This window comes from Chiloscyllium plagiosum, chromosome 10 (genome assembly GCF_004010195.1).
Source record: "Chiloscyllium plagiosum isolate BGI_BamShark_2017 chromosome 10, ASM401019v2, whole genome shotgun sequence".
Lineage (NCBI taxonomy): Eukaryota > Metazoa > Chordata > Chondrichthyes > Orectolobiformes > Hemiscylliidae > Chiloscyllium > Chiloscyllium plagiosum.
In genome coordinates this window covers 42,578,364-42,604,818 of record NC_057719.1, presented here as the reverse complement: position 1 = coordinate 42,604,818, position 26,455 = coordinate 42,578,364, and the positions used below count along the sequence as shown (strand labels likewise).

Sequence of the window (26,455 nt, the reverse complement as noted above, 5' to 3'; positions counted from 1 at the left end):
CCCAATCCATAATTATTGTTTGTGTTCAATTTCTCATTACTTCTATTAAAGCAACAGATCTTGAGAGCGCAAGGCTTGTTTGCTCATTTGTTTTACTACTTTTTGTCATTTATTTGTAAAACAAGCAAATTAAGAAAAATACTTTATTTTTCAGTCTTAGACCTCCTTTATTTGTTTATAATCACTTTCAGTCTGCTCATTTAAGAAAAACAGGTCTGCAGCAGCAGGTAACAGTCACTGTGTGGTAGTTGTGACAAATAAGGAGTGATAAAAATCACATTGTCTTGATATGGAAAGCCTATGTTATAGACTCGGCCAGACTCCGTCAAAACATTTCAAGCAAGTAGCCGGGACCTGAATTTTGCTAGTTGTTTTAAGCAGGTGTAATGTGAATATTCTGAGTGATGCAGCTGGCCAACCACTTAGCTTTAGACAAAATAGAATTTATTTACAGATTACCGAATGAAACACAAACAAAAGAGAACAGAATACAGAATAACTTAACTTCGCTGAAAACCAAACAGATTATCCCAATTCAATTATGCTGTTCCAAATACTTGTGACAATCCCTGTAAACATCCCTTTGCAAAACAAAAGGCAACATCCAACACAGGTCTTTACAGGAGAGATGCCGGAGAGAGGGAGGATCAGCATGGACCTGCTTCTTTGCATCTAGTAGCTTCACCAGTGACTGATAAAAACAAACCCCAACGAGCTGAGCTGGAGAACTGGCCAATCCCCTTTTGTTGTACAAGTTTCTTTTTAAACTTAAGCTTCTTCAAGTAGATCAACCCCAGGTATTTTGGAACCGGTGTCTTTAAGACCTGCAGAAAAAAACAACCAAGGACAATGTAACCTTGTTAAAGGAGCAGCATCATCACAACAAAGGGAAGACAGTATGGCTGAACCCACTGACCTCTGCATACTGATAAATTTTCTTAGTAAAAAACAGTTTTCTAAACTATTTTAAAAGTGGTATTTCATTCAGATTAGCTTTGTATTTAAGCTGAGAATAGCCTTTGACTGCAGTTTTATTTAAAAAGAAAGTTGAAATAAAAACAAACTAGCAGCTTAGTAAATCCAAAACTCTCATAAACAAAATGCCACTTCTAATATGCAGATCTCTACTCAGGAATTTGTGCTAAGTTTTCAAAAACTTTAAGTCCAGAATTGTCACCTCGTTAATCTTCAATAACATTTTGATGTGCCTGCCATTGTGAACTTGCACTCTTTTATAAATGACCACTGCTGCCCATAGCTGTTATATTTTGCCACATTACGGGCTTTTTCCTTTAGGGTATTTGTACCTGATAAGGTAATACTTACATTACCCCCCATGAAGTAAATCTAGCTCATAAATGGGAAATGTATTTATTACAGCTCCCAGTATATTTATATTCTGCAGTCACAGGTATTTCAGTGTCTGGGCCAATGTGAAACTAATTGTTTACAAAAGCTAGCACATTCCATCAGCATATTGTGCTTCAAGAGGCGCTAGTTAAGATGCACCTGAGACTTGTATGCCTTCATGTCACATATTATAATACGATGATTGTATGAGCTTGTCTGTTAAAGGAATACTTATTACGAGCAAAGACCTAAAGCCACAAACTGGGAATTCTAAAGGTTCTCCACCACTCTCTCCTCCCTTATGGCTTTCCGAACCCATATGTGCAGCAAAGCTTTTGGTCACCCACAAAATCTCTCATTGAAAAAATATTGCCACCAAAAAAAAGTGCAGTTTAAAAAGAGATAATAGATTAGATTCCCTACAGTGTGGAAACAGACCCTTGGTCCCAACAAGTCCACACCGACCCTCTGAAGAGCAACCCACCCCCCTCTGATTAATGCACCAAATACTATGGGCAATTTAGCATGGCCAATTCACCCGACCTGCACATCTTTGGACTGTGGGAGGAAACCGAAGAACCCGGAGGAAACCCACGCAGACACGGGGAGAATGTGCAAACTCCACCGACAGTCGCCCAAGGCTGGAATTGAACCTGGGACTTTGGTGCTGTGAGGCAGCAGTACTAACCACTGAGCCACAGTGCTGCCCCACGGTAATGGTTCTGATCCAGTCGAGATACATTCCCACGAAGCAAAGGTAGGGCAAACAAAACCAGAACATAATGAAGGTGAAAGAAAACAGAAAAAGGGCACTTGTTAGATGTCATTATTTTAAAACATCCGTATTTAGGATATGGAAAACACTATCGAAGAGAGTGGAGGCAAATTCATGTGAAGCTTTCAAAAGGGATTTGGGCAAGCATTTGAGGAGAAAAGCCTGAAGGGCTGCAGGAAAAGAACAGGGGAGTAAGACCAGGCAAATTGCTCTTGTAGAGAACCAGCATAGCATTGGCTGGTCAAAGAGCCTCCACTTTGGCTATTATTTCTATGATTTTATGACTTGGGACTGGCTTTTTCTAATTATCCTACTGGGAGTTAGTTCTTGAGCGTTTTTCAATTTTTTGCTTGGTGGTTGCACAATTCATGCATACATCACTATTAACACCAAAAGAAAATGTACGTAATGGGTTCTGTAGAGACTATGACAGGGCACTGTTAGAACCAGTGGACCCTCTTGTCTGACAGAACATGCAGTAATTACACATTCAGAATCTAAGAAACCCAGTCAACAGTAACTTTAATAGTTGTCATGGAAACATGCACTGCTGTTTTTTGGAAAGAGCTGAGTCAGAAAAATGTTGTTTCTTCAAAATAAAAATCAGAAAGCATCTCCCAGTCAGAAAGAAAGCAAATTTAAAATACAATTTGAGAACACAGTGATTCTAATGTTAAAAGGCAAAGCTGGCATTAACACTTCAGTTGAGCCACTTTGATACGAAAAGATTGATTAGCACTAAAGTTGAAATCAATAAAAGACTTTAATTAGTTCACATTGCTGCTTAAAATCCAGTGTACTAATACACTAGAACAGGTTAAGTTCAAATTTCTTTAGCAAACATTTATAATATTTACTTGAAATATAAATCAAATGAAAAGCTGTATTGAGAAATTGAGAACTCATGGCTAAGTAATTTAACTTAGAGAAGCATTATGTTTCATCACTAGGACTTTAAATACCACACAGTCTTAAAACCACAATGATGTATCATACAAATTTAATAAAATAAGTTACAGGTAACAATAGTCATTTATCTTAATGTTGCATTCAAAGAGTTGGATTTAAAAATTACCACTAGGTGGTGGTATTACACCAATGTTAAATATAGGCCAGTGCGATTACAACCTAAATATACCTGAAATGGTCACAACTTGGTGACCTAACACTTTAAAGTGATTTAGAGAAATACCTTTTCAAATGTACCAATTTCAATCATTTCTAAATCTTTGCAGGTTTCTTTCTGAAGAATCTTTTAGCTATTCCATCAAATTGTGCTCACTTGCCATGGCTGTCTCCAAGACAACCATGAACACGGTTCTGAAACACCAAAGATGTTCACTTGTTTGCTTCTGCATCTCTCCACCACCCTGGAGATGTTATTCTCTTGCGGCTACAGGAAAGTTGAATGCTTTGTTCTAAGATTAATGAGCAAATTTATAAAAGGATTATATGAAAGAAAATTGTTTTCTGAATTAAAAAAGGCCAGTAGCTGCAGAATAAAGAAGAGTGTACTGGGGAGTTATATCCAAGAACCAAGAAGAATGGAATGCAAATATACAAGCTGAGGTATATAGCTTATATCAGAACCAACTTATTTTAGCACTCGGCAGCAATTCTGAAATATTATACTTAATTGATTCCAATCATATTTAGAAGTGGATAGGATGCTCTTCAGTGAGTTGGTGTGACTCAATAAATCATATGGCCTGCTTTCACAGTGTAGGGATTTGAAAGCCTGAATGAGTGACAAAAATCACGTGACCTTTTGTGTATTGAAAATATATACTGTATTTCAAGTTTTGCTAATCTGTAACACTGCATAGAAGTAATAGTTTGAGCCATATATAAATTAAGGCTAGAATGTTACTCTTATAGTTTGAAGTAATACTAATTTTTTGAAGGCTGAACAAAAAAAACCATGATAAAAGTTAGGAATAATATTCAAAGCATAATATACACATAACTTAACTACTAATAACATCCAGTAGTAACCACAGAAAATGCTGGAAAAACCCAATGGGTCCGACACCATCCGTGGAGAGACGAACAGAGTTAATAATTCAGATCCAGTAGGACTGTTCTTCAGAAACCATACAGATTGCCTTTTTGTTAAAGGTCAAGAACACAGCAACCCAATGAAAAGTTGCAGCTAGCAGCACGTCAGAAAACAGGTTACATCTATATCAAACATGACTATTTCTTAATGGTGATTTAATTAGTCTAGTCAAAAGGAAGTGGACATTTATCACAAGAAATTTAGTTGCATAGTTATGAAATCAGTTTCAAAATGTTCCTCTTTCCTAAAATGATTCAATTTAAAAATTTGCACTTTGTTAACAAAATGGTACATGAATCTAGTGGCCAAAACCAACAAGCAACTTATTAGGGCCTTGACTACAATACTGTAGGATAATCTAACTCAGTAACACTTACAAGAGTATTTTTCAGAAATCCAACTCATCTAATATTCCAGTTCAAATAATTCAGGATGTAACATGTTGCAATGTGCTGGGATGTAGAGTCAAATCAACTCAATAGTTTAACACATTGGTGCAAAGTACTCTGGCTTCAAGAATATAAAGCTTTGCTGTATCCAAGTTGTTTTTAAAATTTCACAGACTGTTTAGGAAATGCATAGCCAAAGATAGGAGGAAATATTGGCAAATGGCCATGGCTAGGAGGTAGTGAGGACTACAGATGGTGCAGAGTCAATTAAGTTTGGCGCTGGAAAAAGCACAGCAGGTCACAAAGCATTCAAGGAGCAAGAAAGTCGATGGTTTGGGCATAACCCTTCATCAGGATAAAAGGTTATGGCCAAAACATCAATTCTCTTGCTCGTCGGATCCTCCTAACCTGCTGTACTTTGTCCAGCACCACACTTTATACACAAATGGCATGAAGCTACAAGAGTGGCAAAGTTATATTTTGTAGTATTTTGAACACGAACGTTTAAAGATTAATATAACATTAAGGAAATATATATCAGAAACTGGAGTCAGAAGCAACAGCTCAAACACCACTCCAGAGACAAGAGCACACATTCTTGCCTTGCAATTAGCATAGACACTATCGTAATGCTGGGAATGTCAACCTTCAAATGAGATGTTAAACAAAGGCTCTGCCAGCTTTTTCAAGTGAACAATAAAAGTCCTAAAACAACATTCAAAGATCAGGGGAGTTCACCTGAAGCCCTGCCCAACATTTATTCCTCAACTAGTATCGCCAAAACAGATTATCCAATCATTTATCTTGTTACTGTATGGAGAGCATTGTGGGTGAAAATTGGCTGCAGCAGTATTACAGTGACTGCACTTCCAAAGTGCTTCAATTAACTACTTTTAAATCTTTAGAAAATGTTAAAAAGGTGCTAAGTAAATGCAAATATGTTCATTATATTGGCTAGGTTATTAACGCTAGATGAGCAGTACTTATTTTAGGTTGCATTTTTATAGACCCAATAGGTGAATTAAGTTGTCAATATTGTAGCTTAATTTGCAAAATGAAAAATGACCTCTGTGGCTCCACCCCCTCCCCCCCAAACCACCAAATCAACACAATGGTCCTTCCGTCCATTTGTCATTAAAGAACTTAATGTTGCACAATAATCCACGATAACCTCTATCTAACCTTGCTTCTCATTAAAGATGAGAATGAGATCAGAAGTTGCAAACTCCACTGCAACACTTTATTCCAATATCCAATCAAATTAATTATTTGGTAGAAAAAAGTCTGCATGAATTTGTTTTGCATCACATCTAGTAAATTCAATACAAAAAAGATTATTTGTGCCATTTGTGAAGACAAGAAATGGCCATTAATAAATGGTTCTAGCCATTACACAACTCAATATTTTTGTTAATAAAGGTCATTACCATTCTCCAATATACCAGGTACAGTAACGAGGGATTAACAAGAAAGCAATTCAGCATATACGCATGCAAATAAAGTGTATTAAATTTGATGGTAATATGTACAATGAGTATTGCTTGTAGAACCCCCGGAGACCTCTAACAAAATGACTACAAAAACTGGAAAAACTAGATTTACTGGAAGAATGACTATTAGACAGCAATCCAAAATAATTTTTGTGCAGCTCCAAAAGCAATTTTGTAAATAGTTTTTCTGAAAAAACCCCAAAACTAATTGCACACATGTGAATGTAACAAATTAACTATGAAAGGATTACAAGCAGTAGGTATCCTATTAGCATGGTATTATTACATTAAGTGGAGGAGCACTGCCACGGAACTTGCAAGCATGGAAGCACATTTAACTATTGGAGATGTCTCTCACATACAAATGAAAAGGCTTATTACTAGTGAAATAGCCTAGGTTTATTCTACAGCAATTAAAAAGACAAGCCAAAAGATTGCGAAACAATCAATAAAAGTCATAACCCTGAGACTTCAATTTTAAGGATTAATTATCCATCAAGGCATTGAATAAAACAAATCTAAAAATTATGTAAAATCACAATGGGGATTTGAGAACTTCAACTATTCATTTGTAATATCCTACATTCAAAATAATTAGCTTATTTTCTATAATTAAGAAAAAAAACACACAAATAAATGTCAGTTTTTTTAATAGGAGTTGTTCAATTTTTCTGAACAAGTTGCAATCGTGCACTAGTTATTCAATCCATTGAATGAGGTAATATATAAAGGCACGTCTTCACAAAATATACAGGCATTTAGACTTTGCCATGAGCAAAAAAAATACATACACAAAATTAGGAATCTCAATATACTTAATTTTTAAAAATTTTGCTAAAACTAAGAGTCTAGTCACGATTGTCACAGTTTTACAACACAAAAACAGGGGCAAAAAAATAAAAGACATCTTGCTGATTAAGCGCTACAGGTTTAATTAAAAAAAAAACCACCCTTCACTTTCCGATTGTCTTCTATTGACCATACAGAACACTATTGTTAAAATTCAGACCAGGAAACATTTTATTATAAAAATGCAATAAAAGTTTTGTAAAAAAAATTAGACTTCATTCTAAGGGCTCTGCTACATTCTTACTATAAAACTCTCCATTAATAAATTTCAAGGATAGGAATTATACACAGCAACTTCGTAAAGACCACAAAAAGCTATAAATAAAATGTTTTTGTTTGATTATACAAAACTTTTTTTTTTCTTTACAGACCTGACCTGTTTTATATTTTATGTTAGATGACTAGTCTCCAGTTTTTAAAATTTTCCTTGAAGCTGCTTATTAAGCAGTTATGGTAAATTGAATTTATCAAAACCCCAAAGAAAACCCAGAGTGCAACATAAATATTTTCCAAGTGTGCAATACAACTTTTAAAATATACATTAAACAAGTGGTTTTTTTTATCTTAAAGTTTTCAAAAGAAATTGAATTTCACATTTTAATTCTTCTAAACCATTTTTTGTTCCAGTATGGATCAGTAATACCCAATAAAGATCAGGGAACTCATTACTGAAAAAATTCCCATTAACAATAATAAACAACATAATTCTTTGAAGAACACAAATTTATGCAGTTAAATAAGAAAACGCAAAAGAAAATCAGTAGTAATTTGTTATTTTTTGAATCTTTTAACATTAAACTCAAATTTTCATAGAATTGCCCATTTGCGGCATCAAGATAAACTTTTATATTTTAAGAAAATTAAAGTTTGAAATAGTTCCAACTTTAATTAGCTAAACTCAGCCTTTAACAACAGAAAATTCACTGCACCCCAAACCATCAAAATGCTATAAATACAGTATCAAGTTTCATCAGGAGAAAGAAACATTTAGTAGTTGTTCTTAGTGCTATATTCCAATCACAGCAAACAACAAAATACAACACTTCATAACTGAATTTCTCCAGAAGTTAAGACCACATACCCAACATTCACAGGTTAAAGTTGCAGTACTGCACTTCAAAACAGTTAATTTACCTCTCATTCAGAATGGTGTTGGGTCATGTTGCTAAGTGAAATGTCATACCATCAAGTATATCTATGTACATCAAAAAATGTATTTCTGAAGGAGTTAGAGTGTTTGCTTAGATATTAACAGACCAAACAATTTAACATTTGCTAGCATTAACATTATTGTGCTAGCACATTTTTAAACTGTAAAATGCAGTTCAAGTAATTGGTTGCTTATTGATTTTTAAATAATGGTTACTACATTTGATGACTCACTAATGGTTTAACAGAAACTATCACTTTCATTCAATTATAATACCTGGAGGTGTCACATTTGTGCAATGTCAAAGGCTCGGTGAGGAAGAGGAGGAACACAGTAAAATCAAACTTTAGGAACGGAGATCATTGAATCTTTGAGAAAAGAGAAATGGGACATCCCTCTAGTGATTACAATTGGATCTTCTTGAAATGAAAAGAGAATAGTCCAAATTTTCTGAGGTTGTTTCCTATGAAATACTGCAAATTTAACAGATTTTAAAAAATATTGAAAGCAGATTTATTTTCTCACATTTTATGCAAGAAAGCTATGCAGTGGAATTTGTTTCTTTACAATTGTAGCCTAAACCATGCAAGGTTTCCAGATATGAATGTTAATTTGAAGATATTCAGATTTAATGCTAAATGTTATCTAATAGCAATATTCTTTACAAGACCACAGTGGAACTTGCGTATGTGCCTATACAGGTCACCCGACTGAGTAAATCGTCTTTCACACCATTTGCAGGCATGTGGTTTCTCCCTGGTGTGCACAACTGTGTGACGGCTGAGATTATGAGAGTACTGAAAGCTCTTTCCACATTGACCGCAGGTGTAAGGCTTTTCACCTGAGTGAGTTCGTTCATGACGTTTTAGTGTGTACATGCAGGAAAAGGTTTTCCCACACTGTGAGCAGGTGGGCATGGAGCCATCAGTAGGCATTTTAGCTCGAGGGCCATCTTTTTCCCTGAAGTGAGTGCTCAGGTGAAGCTGAAGAATATGTGGGCTTGGGAAGCCTTTGCTGCAGAGAGGACAGATAAAAATATGTCCTGCCGACATTACCACCTTTTTGCCTGAAATATCTGATGATGGCATATCATCCTCACTCCCGTCCTTTTCATGCTCTCCTTCTACAGCACGTGTCACACCATTCCCTGCAAACACAGGACCAAATCCTGTCAGCATACTACTGGCAGAATTCCCACTCTGACTTGCTGGATCCATTTCTTCACTGTCTTCTTGGTCTGACAGCAAATCTTGTCGATCTCCAACAAGTGGTACGGTGCCCTGCTGCTGGCTGTTGGAGGCCAGCTGTCCAGAAACATAGGAGGAGTAAAATAAATCTCTTCCAGACACAGGCTTGAAAGACAAATCTAGAGCACAGTCCACATCAGCTGGGGCCTTGATATGGTCAATAGCTGTCTGAGACAAAGGTTCTGTGGAACTACTGACACTGGACTTTGTTTTTCCAGCTGCTGCATTGCATAATTCTGGTTCTGTAGATACTGGATTGATACCTACAAGGTCAGAAAAGCCTCTACAATGTCCATTAACCTTTTCACTGCTTGTGGGTTTATCATCTGCAACAGTACAACTTTTCTTGATCCGTATGCCACAATTGCGTGTCACTGGCTCATCGCTTTCTGAAGAACTCTCTTCTTTCACAGATCCAAGTGCATTACCATTCATTCTGTCATCTATGCATTGTTCTTTATCTTTCAATCTTCCTTTACAAACTTTCACAATGTTGTACATGTGAAGGTAGCTGGCTGCAGCTAACACATCTTCCACTGGTAGACTATTAAACTGAAGTTTTCCCTCATACATGAATTCAAGAAGCAGGCCAAAGGCAGGAGCTGTGACAATGTCACTGTTCAGATGCACAATGTCTCTTTTGTCCAGCTGGTCCCTGTAGAATAGATGGAAGTACATGCTGCATGAAGCAAGCACTGCGCGATGGGCTCGAAACTGAACGTCTCCAACTAGAACAGTACAATCACAGAGAAAGCCCTGGTGACGCTGCTGACTCAGACACTGCAGCAACTGCCGGCTATGGTCTGGAAACTCCATTCTTCCTTCATAACCTGCTAGAGCACGAAAATGAAACAGAAATTACAACCTAAGAAATGCATTCAATTAAAAACTGCGCCATTAATGCTTTAAGACTCTAAAATTGAGAGACAGTAATAAACATAACGCTTACGCGGATTTATAACGAGCACCTAGTGTTCGTGCAGATGGCATCTGTAACACGACAGCTGTCAGAAAAATGTTATCAATTAGGGAAATTAAGTAACGATCATTTAAAGCAATTAGTTTCCCGAGTAATCACCAAACTTTGGCACTTCAACATGACAAAAGAGCGTTCAGTCAGTGATCACTCGTATGGCGAGCAAACAACTGTTTACTGTTAATACCTTGACCACAGGCAAATTGAATAAAACTAAATTCTCACGCCCCCTTTTGGTTCACTCCTCCCCAAAAAGCGTCAATAGCCTGAAAGCTTCCCCCCCACCTCCCCCCTCGCTGAAACCCACCCGAGTAAAATCGGTTGGAAATCCGAAATGGACCCTGTGGTAAAGTGGCCTCGAAGCAGAGAGAGAGAGAGAGAACTGGGTTTACTAACTCCAGGAACAAGCTGGAGAGTCAGCTGCTCTGACATCACTGGCAATGGAAATGCTACCTCCAGCTGTGCTCCTTTAATGCCATATGTTCCTTTAACTCGAGTTCGCAGCCAACGACCGGAGGGGGAGGGATAGGAAAGAGAGTTCACTGTTGTTCCAATTTTACATCCTTCTCCTGGCTCCAGCTTTTGTTGTTGTTGTTGTTGTTTTGCAAACGGGGCGCACACAACTTTCTCAAGTTAAAACATATCCTGGAAAAATTACCAAGTGCGAGTGGAACTCTTGATACTTCGGCCTAGGGGGGCGGTAGTGATAAGCCAGTGAGAGAAAAGGGGAAGAGGAAGGGAAAACAACACCAACGCGCACTTGCATAACTCCAAAGCAGAAGCCCGCCGGTGCACGATGAGAACTTGGGGAGCTGGGCTGGGCTGGGCTGGGCTGGGCAGGAGGAGCCTGGCTGTGTGTGTGTGTCCCTGTATCTGCGCGTGGCCCTGGTCCCGGGAGCGCGTGCTGCCCTCCCTCTCTCCCAGGTGTGCTGCACTTACCTGGGCAGAGCGAGCGTTGCGGCGGTCGGCTCCGGGGGGACGAGCGCTCATGAGGCCAGTCTCTGCGCAGCCCCCCCACCGTGTGGTCCCTTCATCTGCGGCGGCCCAGATGTTAGTGGCCGCGCAGCCAACTGTTGGTGAGTGCAGGACTCGTCTGGGAGCCCGCTCTCGCGATACTTACCTATTGAGCAGCGCTCTTAGGTCAAGGCACTGGATTCATGTGTCTCCCTCCACCGACTACCCTCTGCACGTCCTCACTCACTCCGCTCTACCTGCACTCCGCAGTCACCCGAGCATCTGGGTACATAAGTTACACTCTTAACCCAGTTCCATTCGATTTTAGCACTTGCACCCCGATAGAGCTGCACGCCAGTTTATGATTGGGGAAACAAAGTACCGCAGATGCTGGAATCTGTACTGAAAGCAAAACAATAAAAAAAGCTAGATATCACAGCGGATTAGGTTGAGTTCCGTGAAGTGAATATGCCTCTCTTCGATTTTTATGTTCCCCCGCCCCCCGTACCATCCTTTCTAACTGTTGCCCCGCCACCCAGTAAAGGATGCGTGCCACTGTTCGAAGAAAAATTAGGAAGTTCTCCCAGTTCCCTGGTCAATATTTGCCATCAACCAAATCTATCCAAAACAAATGCTGTTTGTGATGTGTAAAATAACTCTTGTGTTTACTAACATAGCAACAGTCACTGTACCTCAAAAGGAATGCTGTAAAACACTTTAGGGAGTTTCCAACAAAATATCAATACAGGTCTTTTCTTCTCTTTCCCTAGTTCTTGCCAATCAGGAATTGACTGCATAAACAGAAGGGGACAATGCTCAATGATTGCTTTTAATGGTTACATCCCACTTTTCTTGGCAGTTACAGTTTTCCGCTGCTCCTCTCCCATTACTGCCATGTCATTCTTCCTAACTAAGGGAATGTGTTTATTGCTCAATGAAAGGTCCATGGAACTATAAAGGAAAACAAAGTGTTCTCCCAGGTTCCTGTCCAATATTTATTCTTGCCCAACTCTATCCATATAAATGCTATTTGTAGAATCTTGCAAAGTGTAAAAGAAATCTCATGTTCACCTAGACAGCAATAGTCACTGCACCCCAAAAGTGAAGATGAAAGCATCAAGTTTAAGATCCGACTCAAATCAAAACTGATACCTTTTCACTCCATGATACACTATGACAGTAATACTTTACTAAATGATCTTTAATAGGTTTGGGAACAAAAGACTATTATAACATTCTTATTTAAATAGTCTGTTCAACCTCAATCATCAACCAATTTAAGCAAAGAAGTCAAGGGATTAGGAGACAGGGCAGCAACTTGGAATTGAGATAGAATATCAATCACGATTTTATTGAGTTTTGCAGCATGTTGAGCTGCCATATCATCTATGTCTGTTCCTATTTCTTATGCTCTTACATTCTCCAATAGGTGTCCAACACAAAGAAAATGTTAATGTTGTGAATTTATTCAAATTTCAAAACAATACTGTCATTACAATTGTTCTACAATGCGAAGGATTTTCTTCTTGGGCTTCAGGATCTTGGCCTAAGGTTCAAATGGAGGTCATAAACTTACACTGTGTGAGGAATAGTTGGTCATCTGTGATTTTTCAGTTAATGGTCAGAGGGTGTGCTCAGTGTCCAAACCAAGACAACTGTTGGTGCAGTCTCAAACCTGGAGAACAAAAAGGAGGCCTTCCAGTATGAAAGCAGCAGCAGCTGGATCCATGGTGGGCAAGTGAGGGAGATGGTGCTTCAAGATGGAAACATTCTCCTCTCCGACCCTTTAAGTTTAAAAACAAAAAAAATTTGCAGACTAGTTGCTGATGAGAGGGTTGTCACTGATGCTGAAGCCAGGCAGGCTAGTGGGACTTCCAAGGTCCATCACAGTATTGATCACCGTAGCCTGCCTGATGGCATCTGTACAGATCCTCACCACCTATGGAGTGGACGATCCCAGTCAGCCTCCAACAACAGGCCTTAATAGGCCTGAACAAGCAATTGGCTACCCACTACTTGCAATTCAGTAGTCTTGTCACACCTCTATAATGCCTCTGGGAAACGGTGCAAGGATGAAGCGAAGGAAAGGGCATGCTGACCAATAGTGCTATTTATGTTACAGCCCAATCTGTCTGTCACAATTCTGCCCTGCCTCACTTCATTGTGGTTTGAGACCTACTAGATTGTAACTTCACTGCAATGTCAAACCTTAGGTAGAATGTACCCTTTGACCTCCTCGACTCTCTGCTTTTTACACCTACTTGAAGCATTCAGTGTTTAAGTGCCAAAAAAGAAGTGCTGCTCATATTTGTAAACTTACATGTACCTTGTTCTCTTCTGGGCAGAAATATACAGTCTTCAATCAGGTATTGTAATTCAGCTACGGATTTGCAACTGGAAGGCTCACATTGTCAGGTGTAAGAATATAAACAAATCAGACATCAGTATGAACAAACAGATATATCAAATCATAAAAGAAAGATGAAATATAAAGTATAGTAATGTAAAGTTCTATTAAACTGATACTGCAAGTCCTTGTGGTATGCATCTTGGCCTATAGATTCAAAAATGTTGTGGTGTGATGAATCATTATATTGTGGCCTTGCCACACAGTAAGGGCACAAATTCATGCTTGTGATTTTTTTATATAGAAAGTTCTCAAATTCAGCCATGTTACTTGGAAGAGCCACCTTCCCAGCGAGAGAGAGAGTGAAAATTAGAGGAAAACACACCCTGAGCCACTTTTGGCAAACTCATAGCAGCTAGTTACAGAATGGCATTGGCAGAGTGCTTGAGAACAGATTGCCTTCTTGTCATCTTGGCGAAGATGTAATATGTGACTCAGGGGAGGGGGCTAGAAATGATATAAGGAAAATGAAATCTAAAAGTAAAGCCCCATAGCAATGAATTTTTACAGATTATTTATCATAGATATATTATGATTCAAAAATATAAGGAAGTGGTTTTATATCTGGCTTCCTTTGACACTTTGAAACACATAATCATTTAAGGTTTCATTTTGGTTCATGTATAATGTTTCACTAGATCCAAATTCAGTTGCACTCCTCATTATTTGATTATGCAGTATGTCACAGAATCATGTAGACAGGACTATAGTGAGTTAGGTGCTGTCAGTCAGGACAGTAGTCTTATGGCAAGGGAGGAGAAAATGTATCAATATTCTTTCTCCTGATCATTATCTATTCTGAGTGCATGAATGAATCAGTCAGATTGTTTGTTACTTGTCACTGCAGATAACTACTTTGGCAAAATATCTCAGAGCACGCATGGAGTACAGTATGCCATTGAGAAAAGGAGGTGAAAAGTGTGTGAGGAAAATAAGGTTAAACTTCAAATATTGATTTTGAATATTGATATTAAGAGTGACACTTTTTGAAAATAATTACAGCTGAGAAGTAAATATATTTAATTTCCACTTTGTGGACTGTTCAGATGAGGTTTATTAGATTGGTATAATAAACTAAAGAACTGCAGATGTTGGAGATTTGCATCAAAACAGAAATTGCTGGTGAAACTCAGCAGGTCTGACAACGTGTGGGGAGAAAGCAGACTTAATATATTGTATCTCACTTGTATTTCTCATATATCTGTCATATTTAATGTATGCTCTTAGATGTATAACACTTCCAAACTGTTAGATCATATTTTTGGAACATCATACTTTTTGCAAAAGGCAAACAAAAAAAAGGCTTTAATATCTGAAGCGCACATTTTGATTTGCTCACATTTACCTATTGAGAAAACTAAGAAATCATACTTGTTTTAGAAGGTCAACCAGTAAGTATCACTAAGTCAGTAAATATCTCCAGCTGTTGGTTGTATATATTTTTACAAACTGTTTTTCAACACATCAAATGAACATACGTACCTAAACATTAAATTTACATGACAACAAGCATATGACATTTTTAACAAAACAAAGCTTATGCATTAGATTCTTGACCTATTGTTAAAATACTCTGCAAGGAGTTTCTTTGATGATGGTTGTGTTTTGGTTTGGAACTAGGGCATAAGTTTCCAGCTGTTGAAAAATTCTGTGTGAAAAATAAGCAAAATGAGACACATAGTCAAGTTATATTTTTCTTACTGCTAATTGTAGGCGTAGAATATCAGTGGGCATTGTACCAATCTATGGCACATTATAACTAAGCACAAAAAGAAATAGGGAGTTCTAACTACTGTGACAGAATTCTTTGATGATGAAAAAGTTTCATCACAGAATTTAGTTCCCATCTTCAAATTAAAGGACCTGTAATATAATGAACTATTCCAAGACATTTCACAGAATATAATTTGATAGACCCACGTAAATAAAAACTGAAGTAGATGATGAAAAGAATGTTTAAAAGAGATAGGTATTAAAAGAGAAAAATAAGGCATAAGATTTAGAGAGGGAATTCCAAAGCTCAGGGCCTTGGCAGGTGAACGAGTGGCAATCAATTCTGGGTGTTCTAAAATTAGAGAATTACAAGAGTGCAGATATCTAGAGGATTGTTGAGGTGGAGGAGGCTACTTTGGCAAAGTATCTCAGAGCACGCATGGAGTACAGTATGCCATCGAGAAAAGGAGGTGGAAATAGGGATGGGCAAGAGTAAGGAGGAATTTTAAAATTAGGATGAGAATTTTAAAATTGAGGTGTTGCCAGACAGGGAGCCAATTGGTCAATGAATGTAGGGATGATGGGTCAAAGAGATTTGGTGCACATAAAGATATGCTGAGTTTTGCATCTGTCTTGAGTGAAGGATCTGAAATAGATACCTTCAAAATCAAATACAATCTTCATGATAATTCGCCTCATCGAAGATCAGGGCCTAAACAGGGCTTAGGTGGGAAGCTGTTTAATGCATGAGCTACAGTTATTGTCCACTTTACACCAGATTTGCATACCACATAAAATTTCTTTAATTCTGTAGATAAGAAACTCACTCAGTTCTTGAATGCTTCCAAAACAAAACTCATATCAACATACACCTGGTTAGCCAAGTATTCTATCTCCAATATGTTGAAGATGAGACTCTGGAGAGACTCATTTCCTATACCTTGGGTTCCATCTCTCTCTCTCAAAAGGCTACTATTGCTGATGAGATCCAATTTTTACAGCACAGTCTTGGTTTACAATAAAATTGCTTCAGTGTTCCAAAGAACAGTTATTGAAATCAAAATTCATTGAATCCACAGATGCTGTCAGACCTGCTGAGTTTATTCATGACTTTCTGTTTTCATTTCAGATCTCTATCTTTGCTTCTTAGTTGCTTTTATTACCAAATATACATCATTGAGGCAGGATGAGAAACCCTTTTCAGATCATTGTCTTCCTATGACTGAAGAGATAAGAATTAAACTAGGAAAGAGTACTCCTAACCATTTGGATGGTAGGGGAAAGGAGTCAGAGGATCAATATGTAGTCAACTGTGGCACAGACTGCAGTCAAGGTGGGAAGGTGAAACTCCAGTTACACCAGCAACTTAACATTTGTAGATATTTTGTTATCAACCTGTTCAGAGGTGTGTCCTCTAGGGCAGGTGAGACATGAACCTAGGCCTAATGGCAGAGAGGTAGGGACTCTATTACTGCATTACTAGAGCCCTACTTACATATATATACTTACATTTATATTATATATTTAATGAAAAGTAGATTTTATAGGCCAAATGATTTCTGTCTATGATGAATCTGTAAATAACTCCAAACTCTTTCACAGGAGTAAAATCAGGCAACTACTAATGCTGTGCCAAAAATGGACATACAGGGGGTTTCATTGAAATCTTGGACAAAGAGGTAGAATTCAAGAAGATCTTTCAAGGAAGAGAAAGGGATGAAAAAAATTAGAGGTTCTGGGATGGAATTCCAGAGCTCAGGGTATTGAAATCTGAAAACCAATGGTCAGGGCAACAACAATGGGGCATGCAAAGAGACCAAAGTTGGATCAACACAGAACCTCAGTCTTTTAAAACAAGAGGAGATTACAGATCGGGAGAAATAAGGCCATGGAGGAATAGATAATGAGGATGAGTGTTATAATTTGAGACAATAGTGCACTGGAAAACAATTAAGCTCAGTGAGCACAGAGTTAATAAGTGAGCAGAACTCAGGACTGATGACTGTGAAGGCAACCAAGATTTGAACTGGCACAAATTTATAGACAGTGGAAACTTGGAGGCTGGCCAAGGGAGCATTTGAATACTTCAGCCTGGAACAAACATATAATGGATGAGAATTTCAGCAGCAAATATGCCAAGGTGAGGCAGAGAAGGGCAATTTTACGGATGTGGAAAGCAGCAGACTTGGTGATGAAGATGATGTGTGATTGGAGGCTGAACTCTGAATAAAATAGGAGGCCCTGATTGTAAACAATTGGTTCAGCCTGAAACCGAGGTAAGAAAGGGGTATTGAATTAGGGCCAAAGGCAATGGTTTCAATCTTCCTATTTTTCAATTGGAGGAAGTAAGTCAAAATGAAAACTAATGTTGGAGAAGCAGTCTTAAAACACAGGCATTAGGTAGTTTGGGAGAGCTGGTAACAAGGTAAACTGGGGTTTATATCTGGCGCCTAATGTCATGTTTTGTGATGTTGCTAAGGGCCATAATTTAGGTGTGAAATTGCTGGGAGTCCAAGATAGATTCTCAAGTCAGTTGCTGTCTTATTATGATGAAGTGTGGTTACGTTTGAACTGTAGCAGAACTATGATAACATCAAAAGCTACACTTTTTTGGCATACCCTTGAACAATGTCAATGAAGATGACTGAGATTTCTGAAAAAAAACACAGACGAGCAAGTAGTATTGGCAAAGCGAGCTGGAGGGAGTGGCTAGTAGGATGGAATGGAAAGGAGTGTTGCAGAGCTGGAAAGGGCAGGAGGGAGCAATGGGAGATGAGAAAAAGAGACATGGTAGGCAACAGATATACAGCAATATCATGAGAAAACCTGCATGCAATGGAAGTTGAATGGCATGACGTTACTGTTCCTGTTCAGTGGCAAAAGTCAGCTTATCTGACTGACTGCATCACCTTGAACATCAATTTCTATCAAACATGCATTGAGATGGCTTCTAGCAGATGATTGTCAATGGACTGGGTTCTGGGCAGTTTTGGAACATAGAACATAGAACAGTACAGCATAGTACAGGCCCTTCGGCCCTCGATGTTGTGCCGATTTTTTTATCCTACGCTAAGATCAGACTAACCCTTCATTATGCTATCTTCCATGTGCCTATCCAAGAGTCGCTTAAATGTCCCTAATATATCTGACTCTACTTCCACTGCCGGCAGTGCATTCCATGCAACCACCACTCTCTGTGTAAAGAACCTACCCCTGACATCTCCCCTAAACCTTCCTCCAATCATCTTAAAATTATGCCCCGTCATGATAGCCATTTCTGTCCTGGGAAAACATCTTTGGCTATCCACTCTATCTATGTCTCTCATCATCTTGTACAACTCTATCAAGTCACCTCTCATCTTTTGTGCTCCAATGAGAAAAACTGTAGCTCCCTCAACCTTACCGGCATTATCCTGGTAAATCTCCTCTGCAACATTTTTAAAGCTTCCACATTCTTCCTATAGTGAGGTGACCAGAACTGAACACAATATTCCAAGTGTGGCTGAACCAGGGCTCTACAGAGCACAGCTCTTAAACTCAATCCCCCTGCTAATGAAAGCCAACACACCATATGCCTTTTTAACAACTCTATCAACTTGGGTGACAACTTTGAGAGATCAGTGGACATGGAACTCAAAATCCCTTTGTTCCTCCACACTGTCAAGAATCCTGCCTTTAACCCTGTATTCTGCTTTAAAATTTGATCTTCCAAAATGAATCACTTCACATTTTTCCAGGTTGAACTTTATCTGCCACTTATCAGCCTAGCTCTGCATCCTGTCAATGTTCCATTACAACCTACAACAGCTCTCCACACTATCCACCACTTCACCAGCCTTTATGTCATTGGCAGACTTACTACCATCCCTTCCACTTTCTGATCCAAGTCAAAATCACAATGAGCAGAAGTCCCAGAACTGATCCCTGCGGAACATCACTGGTCACCAAGCTCCAGGCTGAATACTTTCCATCTACCAACACCCTCTGTCTTCTAAGGACCAGCTAATTCTGTATCCAGACAAACAAATTTCCCTGTATCCCATGCCCCCTTTCTTTCTGAATGAGTCTACTGTGGGGAACCTTATCAAACGCCTTTCTGAAATCCATGTACACCATATCAACTGCTCTACAGTCATCAATGTGTTTTGCCACATACTCAAAGGATTCAATAAGGTTTGTGAGGCGTGACCTGCCCCTCACAAAACCATGCTGACTATCTCTAATTAAGCTATGGTTTTCCAAGTAATCATAAATCCTGTCTCTCAAAATCCTCTCCAATATTTTGCCCAACACAACCGTAAGACTGATTGGTCTGTAGTTCCCAGGATTATCCCTATTCCCTTTCTTGAACAATGGTTTGCTGCCTGCCAATCATTTGGCACTACTCCAGTGGACAGTGAGCATGCAAAAATCATTGCCAAGGTGCAGCAATCTCTTCCCTCACTTCCTGTAGTAACCTTGAGTATGTCCTATCTGGCCCAGGGGAACTTATCTACCCTTATGTTTTTCAAAGTTTTCAGCACATCTTACTTCTTCACGTCAACCTGTTCATGCAGATCAGTCTGTTTCATGCTGTCCTCACAAATGTCAAAGTCCCTCTCAGTAGTGAATACTGAAGCAAAGTATTCATTAAAGACCTCCCTTATCTCCTTCAAATCCAGGCACAAGTTCCCTCCGCTATCCCTGATCGGCCCTACCCTCACGCTAGCCATCCTCTTGTCCCTCACATAAGTGTAAAACGCCTTAGGGATGTCCTTAATCCTACCTACTAAAGGTTTTTCAAGCCCCCTTCTAGCTCTCCTAAGTTCATTCTTCAGTTCCTTCTTGGTTACCTTGTAATCCACTAGAGCACTGTCTGATCCTTGCCTCCCCAACCTTAAGTAAGCTTCCTTCTCCCTCTTGACTAGATGTTCCATATCCCTTGTCATCCAAGATTCTTTCAACCTACCATCCCTTCCTTGCTTCAGTGAGACAAACCTGTTCAGCACTCTCAGCAAGTGCTCCCTAAACAGCCTCCTCATTTCTGTCATGCATTTCCCTGAGAAGATCTGTTCCCAATTTAGGCACCCCAGTTCCTGCCTAATAGCATTGTAATTCCCCCTCCCCCAGTTAAATATTTTTCCATACCATCCATCTGCTCCTATCCCTCTCCATGAGTAGAGTAAAGGTCAAGAAGTTGTGATCACTAGCACCAAAATGCTCTCCCACCAAGAGATCGAATGCCTGGCACAGTTCATTGAAAAGCACTAAATCCAATAGGGCCTCCCCTCTAGTTGGCCTATCTACATATTGAGTCAGAAACCCTTCCTGGATGCACCTGATAAAAATTGCTCCATCCAAACTATTTGAAATAAAGAGATTCCAATCAATATTAGGGAAGTTAAAGTCACCCCTGACAACAACCCTGTTACTTCTGCACCTTTCCAAAATCTGCCTCCAATCTGCTCCTCTGTGTCTCTACTGCTATTGGGGGGTCTGTAGAAAACTCTCAATAAAGTGGCTGCCCTTTTCCTGTATCTGACTTCCACCCATACTGACTCTGTAGACAAACCCTCTTCGATGACCTCCCTTTCTGCAGCTGTGATACTCTCCCTGATTAGCAATGCCATTCCTCCACCTCTTTTAACTCCCCCTCTATTCCTTTTGAAACATCTAAACCCTGGAATATCCAACAACCATTCCTGTCCCTGTAATATCTAAATCTCCGTATTGGCCACAATATCATTGTTCCAAGTACTGAACCAAGCTCTAAGTTCTTCACCCTTATTCCTGATACTTCTTGCATTAAAATAGACACATCACACTGACTGCACCTTTGCCCTATCAACTACCTATTCCTCCTCCATTGCCAATCTAGTTTAAACTCTCCAGAAGAGCTTTAGCAAACCTCCCATCAAGGATATTGGTGCCCCTCCAATTCAGGTGCAAGCCATCCTTCTTGTACAGAAGGTATCTCAATGATCCATATATCTGAAGCACTCCCTTCTACACCAGCCCTGCAGCCATGTGTTTATCTGCACTTGTTCTCTGTTCCTCAACACTGGAGACCCCAGGGATGCGTACTCAGTCCCTTACTGTACTCACTGTATACCCATGACTGCGTCACCAAATACCAGACTAATGCCATTTACAGGTTCACTGATGACACCACCATAGTCGGTTGAATCTCAGATGGCAGTGAAACAGACTATAGACCTGGAAAAATGGTACACTGAGAACAACCTAGCACTTAATGCCAGCAAAACCATGGAACTCATTATTGACTTTTGGTGGGATGATACTCATGCCCCCCCTACACATTAACATTTACAGGTGAAATGAATGGAGAGTGTTAAGCTCCTGGGAGTGGTCATCCACAAGCTTTTTTGGACACTTCATATGGATGTTCTGGTTACAAAACCCCAACAATGTCTCTTCTTCCTCAGGCAGCTGAGGAAATTTGGGATGATGGCGAATACCCTTGCCAACTTTTATTGGTGTGCCATCGAGAGTATTCTGTCTAGATGTATCACTACCTGGTATGACAACTGTACCATTCAAGGTTGGAGACAATTACAGAGAGTGGTGAACTCGGCTCGGACGATCACAAAGGCCAACCTCCCATCTATAGAATCCATCAACCAGGCCCACTGTCAAGGAAAGGCCGCCAGCACTCTTAAAGATTCATCTCACCCTGGCAATGTTTTTCTACAACCTCTACCATCGGGGAGAAGGTACAGAAGCCTGAACACACGCACCAGCTGGTTTTGCAACAGTTTCTACCTTACTGTTGTTAGAATATCGAATGGACTCACAAACTCTTAACATTCACCTGTAATTTTGTTTTTGCCGCTGTTTACCTATTATTTACTATCTATGCTACTTAACCATGTGATCTGCTTGTATTGCTCACAAGACAAAGCTTTTCACTGTGTCTCGGTACACATAACAATAAATTCAATTCAATGCAATTCAGTTCAATTCCTAGCCTCAGTAGCTCGTGGCACCAGTAGCAATCCTGAGATTACTACTCTGCTCGTCCTGCCTTCCTGCCAACATAGCTCCTTATATTCACTGTTCAGGTCCTTATCCCTTTTCCTACATATGTCATTGGTACTGATGTTTACCACAACTTCTGGTTTCTCTCACTCTCCCATAAGAATCCTATAGATTCGATCTGAGACATCCCTGACTCTGGTACAATAGCTAAACATTATTGCAAACTATTTGAAACTAATTATACGATAGCTATTACGCTATCAATCTTGTACCTGAAAAGGGAACCAAATATGTATTGCCACTGCTTTTGCTCCCCCTGAAATGTGCTAGAACATACACAAAAATGTACATGTTAGGACTATGTCGACACAACATATAGTAATGTGAGGATTTCTAATTGTCTTCAGGATGAATTCAGCAGATTTTCCCATGGAATTGGTAGCTTTTCATTTGGTAATATAAACACAACACCAAACAAATTTTGTTCACTACACAGTGCTGATCCCTTACACAGATACAAAGCACAGTTCTGGGTATGTCATGTTCTGCCTATCTTATCTGTTTATCATTCTGCAGTCAGGAAGTAATGCTGAGTCACTTCATTAGGGAAGTGTCTATGTGTGTGGAGGAGGGTGGTGGTGATGATGGTGGTGGAGATGACATGTCGTTGGGTGTGTTTGCTGGTGGGTTATCCAGAACCAATCAGACAAGAGTTGTCTTTATTTTAGGTAGTATGTGCAGCTGTGCATGGATCATCATGGTCTGGGACCTACTGAGCTACAATGACCAGTTCTTCTAATATAATAAATTATGTCTTTGTGGGGAAGGTGAGAAGCAAACTAATAAAACATTTTATCCAGGAGATCAGAAGGCATGGTTGGCATTGTGGCAGACATTTTGTAAAATGTGAAGCTGTCAGTACACAAACTGTGATTGCTAAAATAAGACTTGGACTGCATTATTGAATTAAAGCTTTTACACAAGTAATGTTTGGTCCAATGAAGAGTATTTTAAATTAATTCTATGTTACTTCTCTCACATTAAACATATTTGATAAGTTCATGACAGATTCGATCATCAGACTTATGTTACTTGGATATGTCCGAGTTGTACACAGGTCTTACAAGTCTACAGTCCATAAAAATTTGTACAATTCTACTATGCATTTATTCTGTTACATCTATACTTGTAAAATGAAAGTGATATTTATTTTAACTGATGTTTTCCTGTGGTAGCACAATGGCAGTATATTTTATTCCTTCTTTGAATGGAAGGATGTTTATTTAGTCATCATCATGAAGGATGATAGGTAGAGAGAACTGGTGGAATGTCATTCGCAGATGAATTGATATGGCTCTTAACTGGTGGATCAAGAATGGTATTAGTAGATATATTTCATGATAATATATATTTCCCTGCTGCCTTAGCCCGTTCATATACATGTATAGTTCTTTGCGAGGGTCAAGTTATGGTGCCAGATCCAATGAAACAGGAAGAATGGCAACAAATGTATTTTTTAAATGATTCTAAATGAGGTCTATTATATATATATTTGTGTTAATACTCACTACATCAGAAGTCAGAATACAGCCTGAATTGGAATAAACATAATTGCCTAAAACAGATGTATATTTTCATGATTGTATCATGACCAAAAAGTATCTACAAAATGCATTTAATATTTTAAATATTTATCAGTAGATGCACAAAGCTGAGGAAGTTGACACAATGACTGTTTAGCAGCAAGAGGAATTAAATATAGTTAGCTTTCTCAGAATTAGAAGTAAGTGGTTGATCAATTCACAAAGTTCCCTTTTTGTGTTTTTCAAAGCAGTGAATAACATTTTGTTAGAAGTTGAAAATACATTTTCTTCCTCATTCCATTAGATACTATGAAATAAAAAGAGGCCCCAGTTTCAGTCACTGTAAAGTCACGCAAACTTGTTAGATATTTAGGATTCTGAAGAGGTAGGATAACACTGACCTCCCATCAAGAAAGCAGATACAACCCTACTCATACAGCTCAACTGATAGCATTCACACTTGGAGGCTGTTGGTGTTGAAACCCACACCAGGTTATACTTCCTTATATACTGACACTCTAGCCCAGTACAAAAGAAATGCAACAAATCATAACTTATCTTCTGCTACCCTATCCAGTTGCCATTGAAAAGAAAACAACATCACTATGACTGTTGACATAAAGTGCAATTGCTCATACAGTGATTGCAATGAGGTCAACTAGGTGGGCCTCATAGAATATCTCATGTTCCCTGATTGGGGCTGTTAATGTGGTTCAGTCAGAGAGCCCTGGCTGACAGAGTGTCAGAGGTGGCTCTGAGGAAAACAAACCAGTGACAAGTACTATGCATACGTAAATAAAGGATGACTTGGTGACTGGATACCAGCCTCTGTAGAGTTATTTTAGTGGTGACGAGAGTGGGATTAATGATGTAACCATACAAAAGGTCCTACTAGCTGAAGTTGAACCGGACTTCAAACAAGAACTACAACTGGCTTTGTCATTACGAAAAGTGGCAAGTGGAGCATATGAGTTACATGGTATGCTGATGGAAGTAGACACCCACATGTTCACTTGGGGAACACCATTTGAGTGAAGGCAATTGCATAGCCTCACTCAGGATATGCCCTGAACAAAGGGGATTCTAGGTCAGCCCACAGCAAATAACCAAAACAAAGCCAAGCCTTGGCCAAATGGTTAAAATATTCTTCAGGATCTGGCATTGTAGTTGCTGTTAGTATGCAGACCCGAGACAGCAAAAGAATTCCACTAGACTAAATCAAGTAAAAGAACTCATAGTCTGGTATCAAGGAGAGTGCATATACTGGAAAGTCCACCTATATCTGGCTTGGAAGAGTTAAATTGCTTAAAGCAACATCAAAATTAGAACTAATCAACATAATTGTCTGGTTAAATGGTTACCCATTTAAGGGAGATTAATTCCAGTGCAGCTATATAAGTAATTTCAGAACCAGTCTTTAACAAAATTCACTCTGGACTCCAACCCTTAAGTTTGTGTAAGAGCTTGACTAGACTGAGAACCTGTGCTGGGGAATCTTTACAGATTAATGGTACAACTTCTGTTCTCGTCTTTTATGAGAAGCAGCCAGTTCAGTTACCACTGACTGTAATAGAAGGCTCAAGCCTAAGCTTGATAGGGTGAAATTGGTTGAGAAAGATTCATCTAGATTGGCTCGCCATTTGTCGATTAGAAAATGGCTGTCTGAGTGAAGTCTTAAATAAATATCCAAATGTTTTCCAGGAAGGGCTAGGGACTATCAAAGGAGCCAAGACCACCTTGTGCATTAACCAGGAAGTAAATTGACGATTTTGCAAAGCCCACACAGTGCCATTTGTCTTACAGGCATGGGTAACAGGCACAGTCAATGCAAGGTCAGGTCCCATGTTGTACAAAATTCTGGAAGGTGAAGCGGTCCTGAACAAGCATGTGGACCACATGAAAGCTGCAAACTTACAAATGGGGTAGGAGCAAAACATACCTGGCCCCTCAGAATAGCCGGAAAGCCTGTTGGAACCCATGGTTTCTCCCCCTCTGTCTAACGTCAAAGAAACCTTGGAGTCTGCGATGAACATGGTGGATGTTGCAGCCTTGATACCTCTACCGGATGAAGAAATGGATGAATTTCGTCCAAAGCCCTCCTGGCACGATAGGCAGGCTATGATCCGGTGAATTTCATCTGAGGCTGAGTCAGAGAAAACCATACCCGTAGCTGAGGCTGCAGGAGAAAGGACAGGGTTACTTCCCCGGATTGGGATGGGGTGGGGGAATGAGGTCAGCCAGATGGATCTCATAGAATACCAGCTCCCTGATTGGAGCTATTAATCTGGTCCAATCAGGGTGCCCTGGCTGACAGTTATGAACAGGAGTGTCAGAGATTCTGTTCACTCTGAGAGCTGGTTCTGAGGAAGCCAGACCAGTGTCAAGTCCAATGTACATGTAAATAAAGGGTGACTTGGTGATGGGAGTCTGGCCCACCTGTCCCTATTGCTCTAAAACCTCTCTTACAACTGACTCTGTTAAACAGGATGAAGCAATGTTCAATGCATATAGTGAAGAGGCTTTCTAATTTAATGG

At 39.3% G+C, this 26,455-nt stretch overlaps 1 protein-coding gene across 11 annotated transcripts; it reads right to left on the bottom strand.

Moving 5' to 3' along the window:
* Positions 1–6,696: 6,696 nt before the first annotated feature.
* Positions 6,697–11,701, bottom strand: zbtb42 (zinc finger and BTB domain containing 42). Of its 11 annotated transcripts, none has more exons than XM_043697568.1 (3): positions 11,225–11,393; positions 10,259–10,313; positions 6,697–10,142 (listed from the first exon to the last, which is right to left on the bottom strand). In XM_043697568.1, the coding sequence occupies exon 3, from the start codon at positions 10,123–10,125 to the stop codon at positions 8,704–8,706; it is 1,422 nt and encodes a 473-aa protein (XP_043553503.1). In that variant the 5' UTR covers positions 10,126–10,142; positions 10,259–10,313; positions 11,225–11,393; the 3' UTR covers positions 6,697–8,703. The 11 variants fall into 11 exon arrangements, with proteins under 11 accessions (XP_043553503.1, XP_043553506.1, XP_043553505.1 ...); XM_043697571.1 differs by having other exon boundaries at positions 6,697–10,139; XM_043697570.1 differs by lacking the exon at positions 11,225–11,393 and adding an exon at positions 10,593–10,656.
* Positions 11,702–26,455: the final 14,754 nt, after the last annotated feature.

What these genes read in the sequence shown, in the direction of transcription:
- zbtb42 (XM_043697578.1), bottom strand. Translation starts at nt 10,125, where the DNA reads ATGGAGTTTCCAGACCATAGCCGGCAGTTGCTGCAGTGTCTGAGTCAG.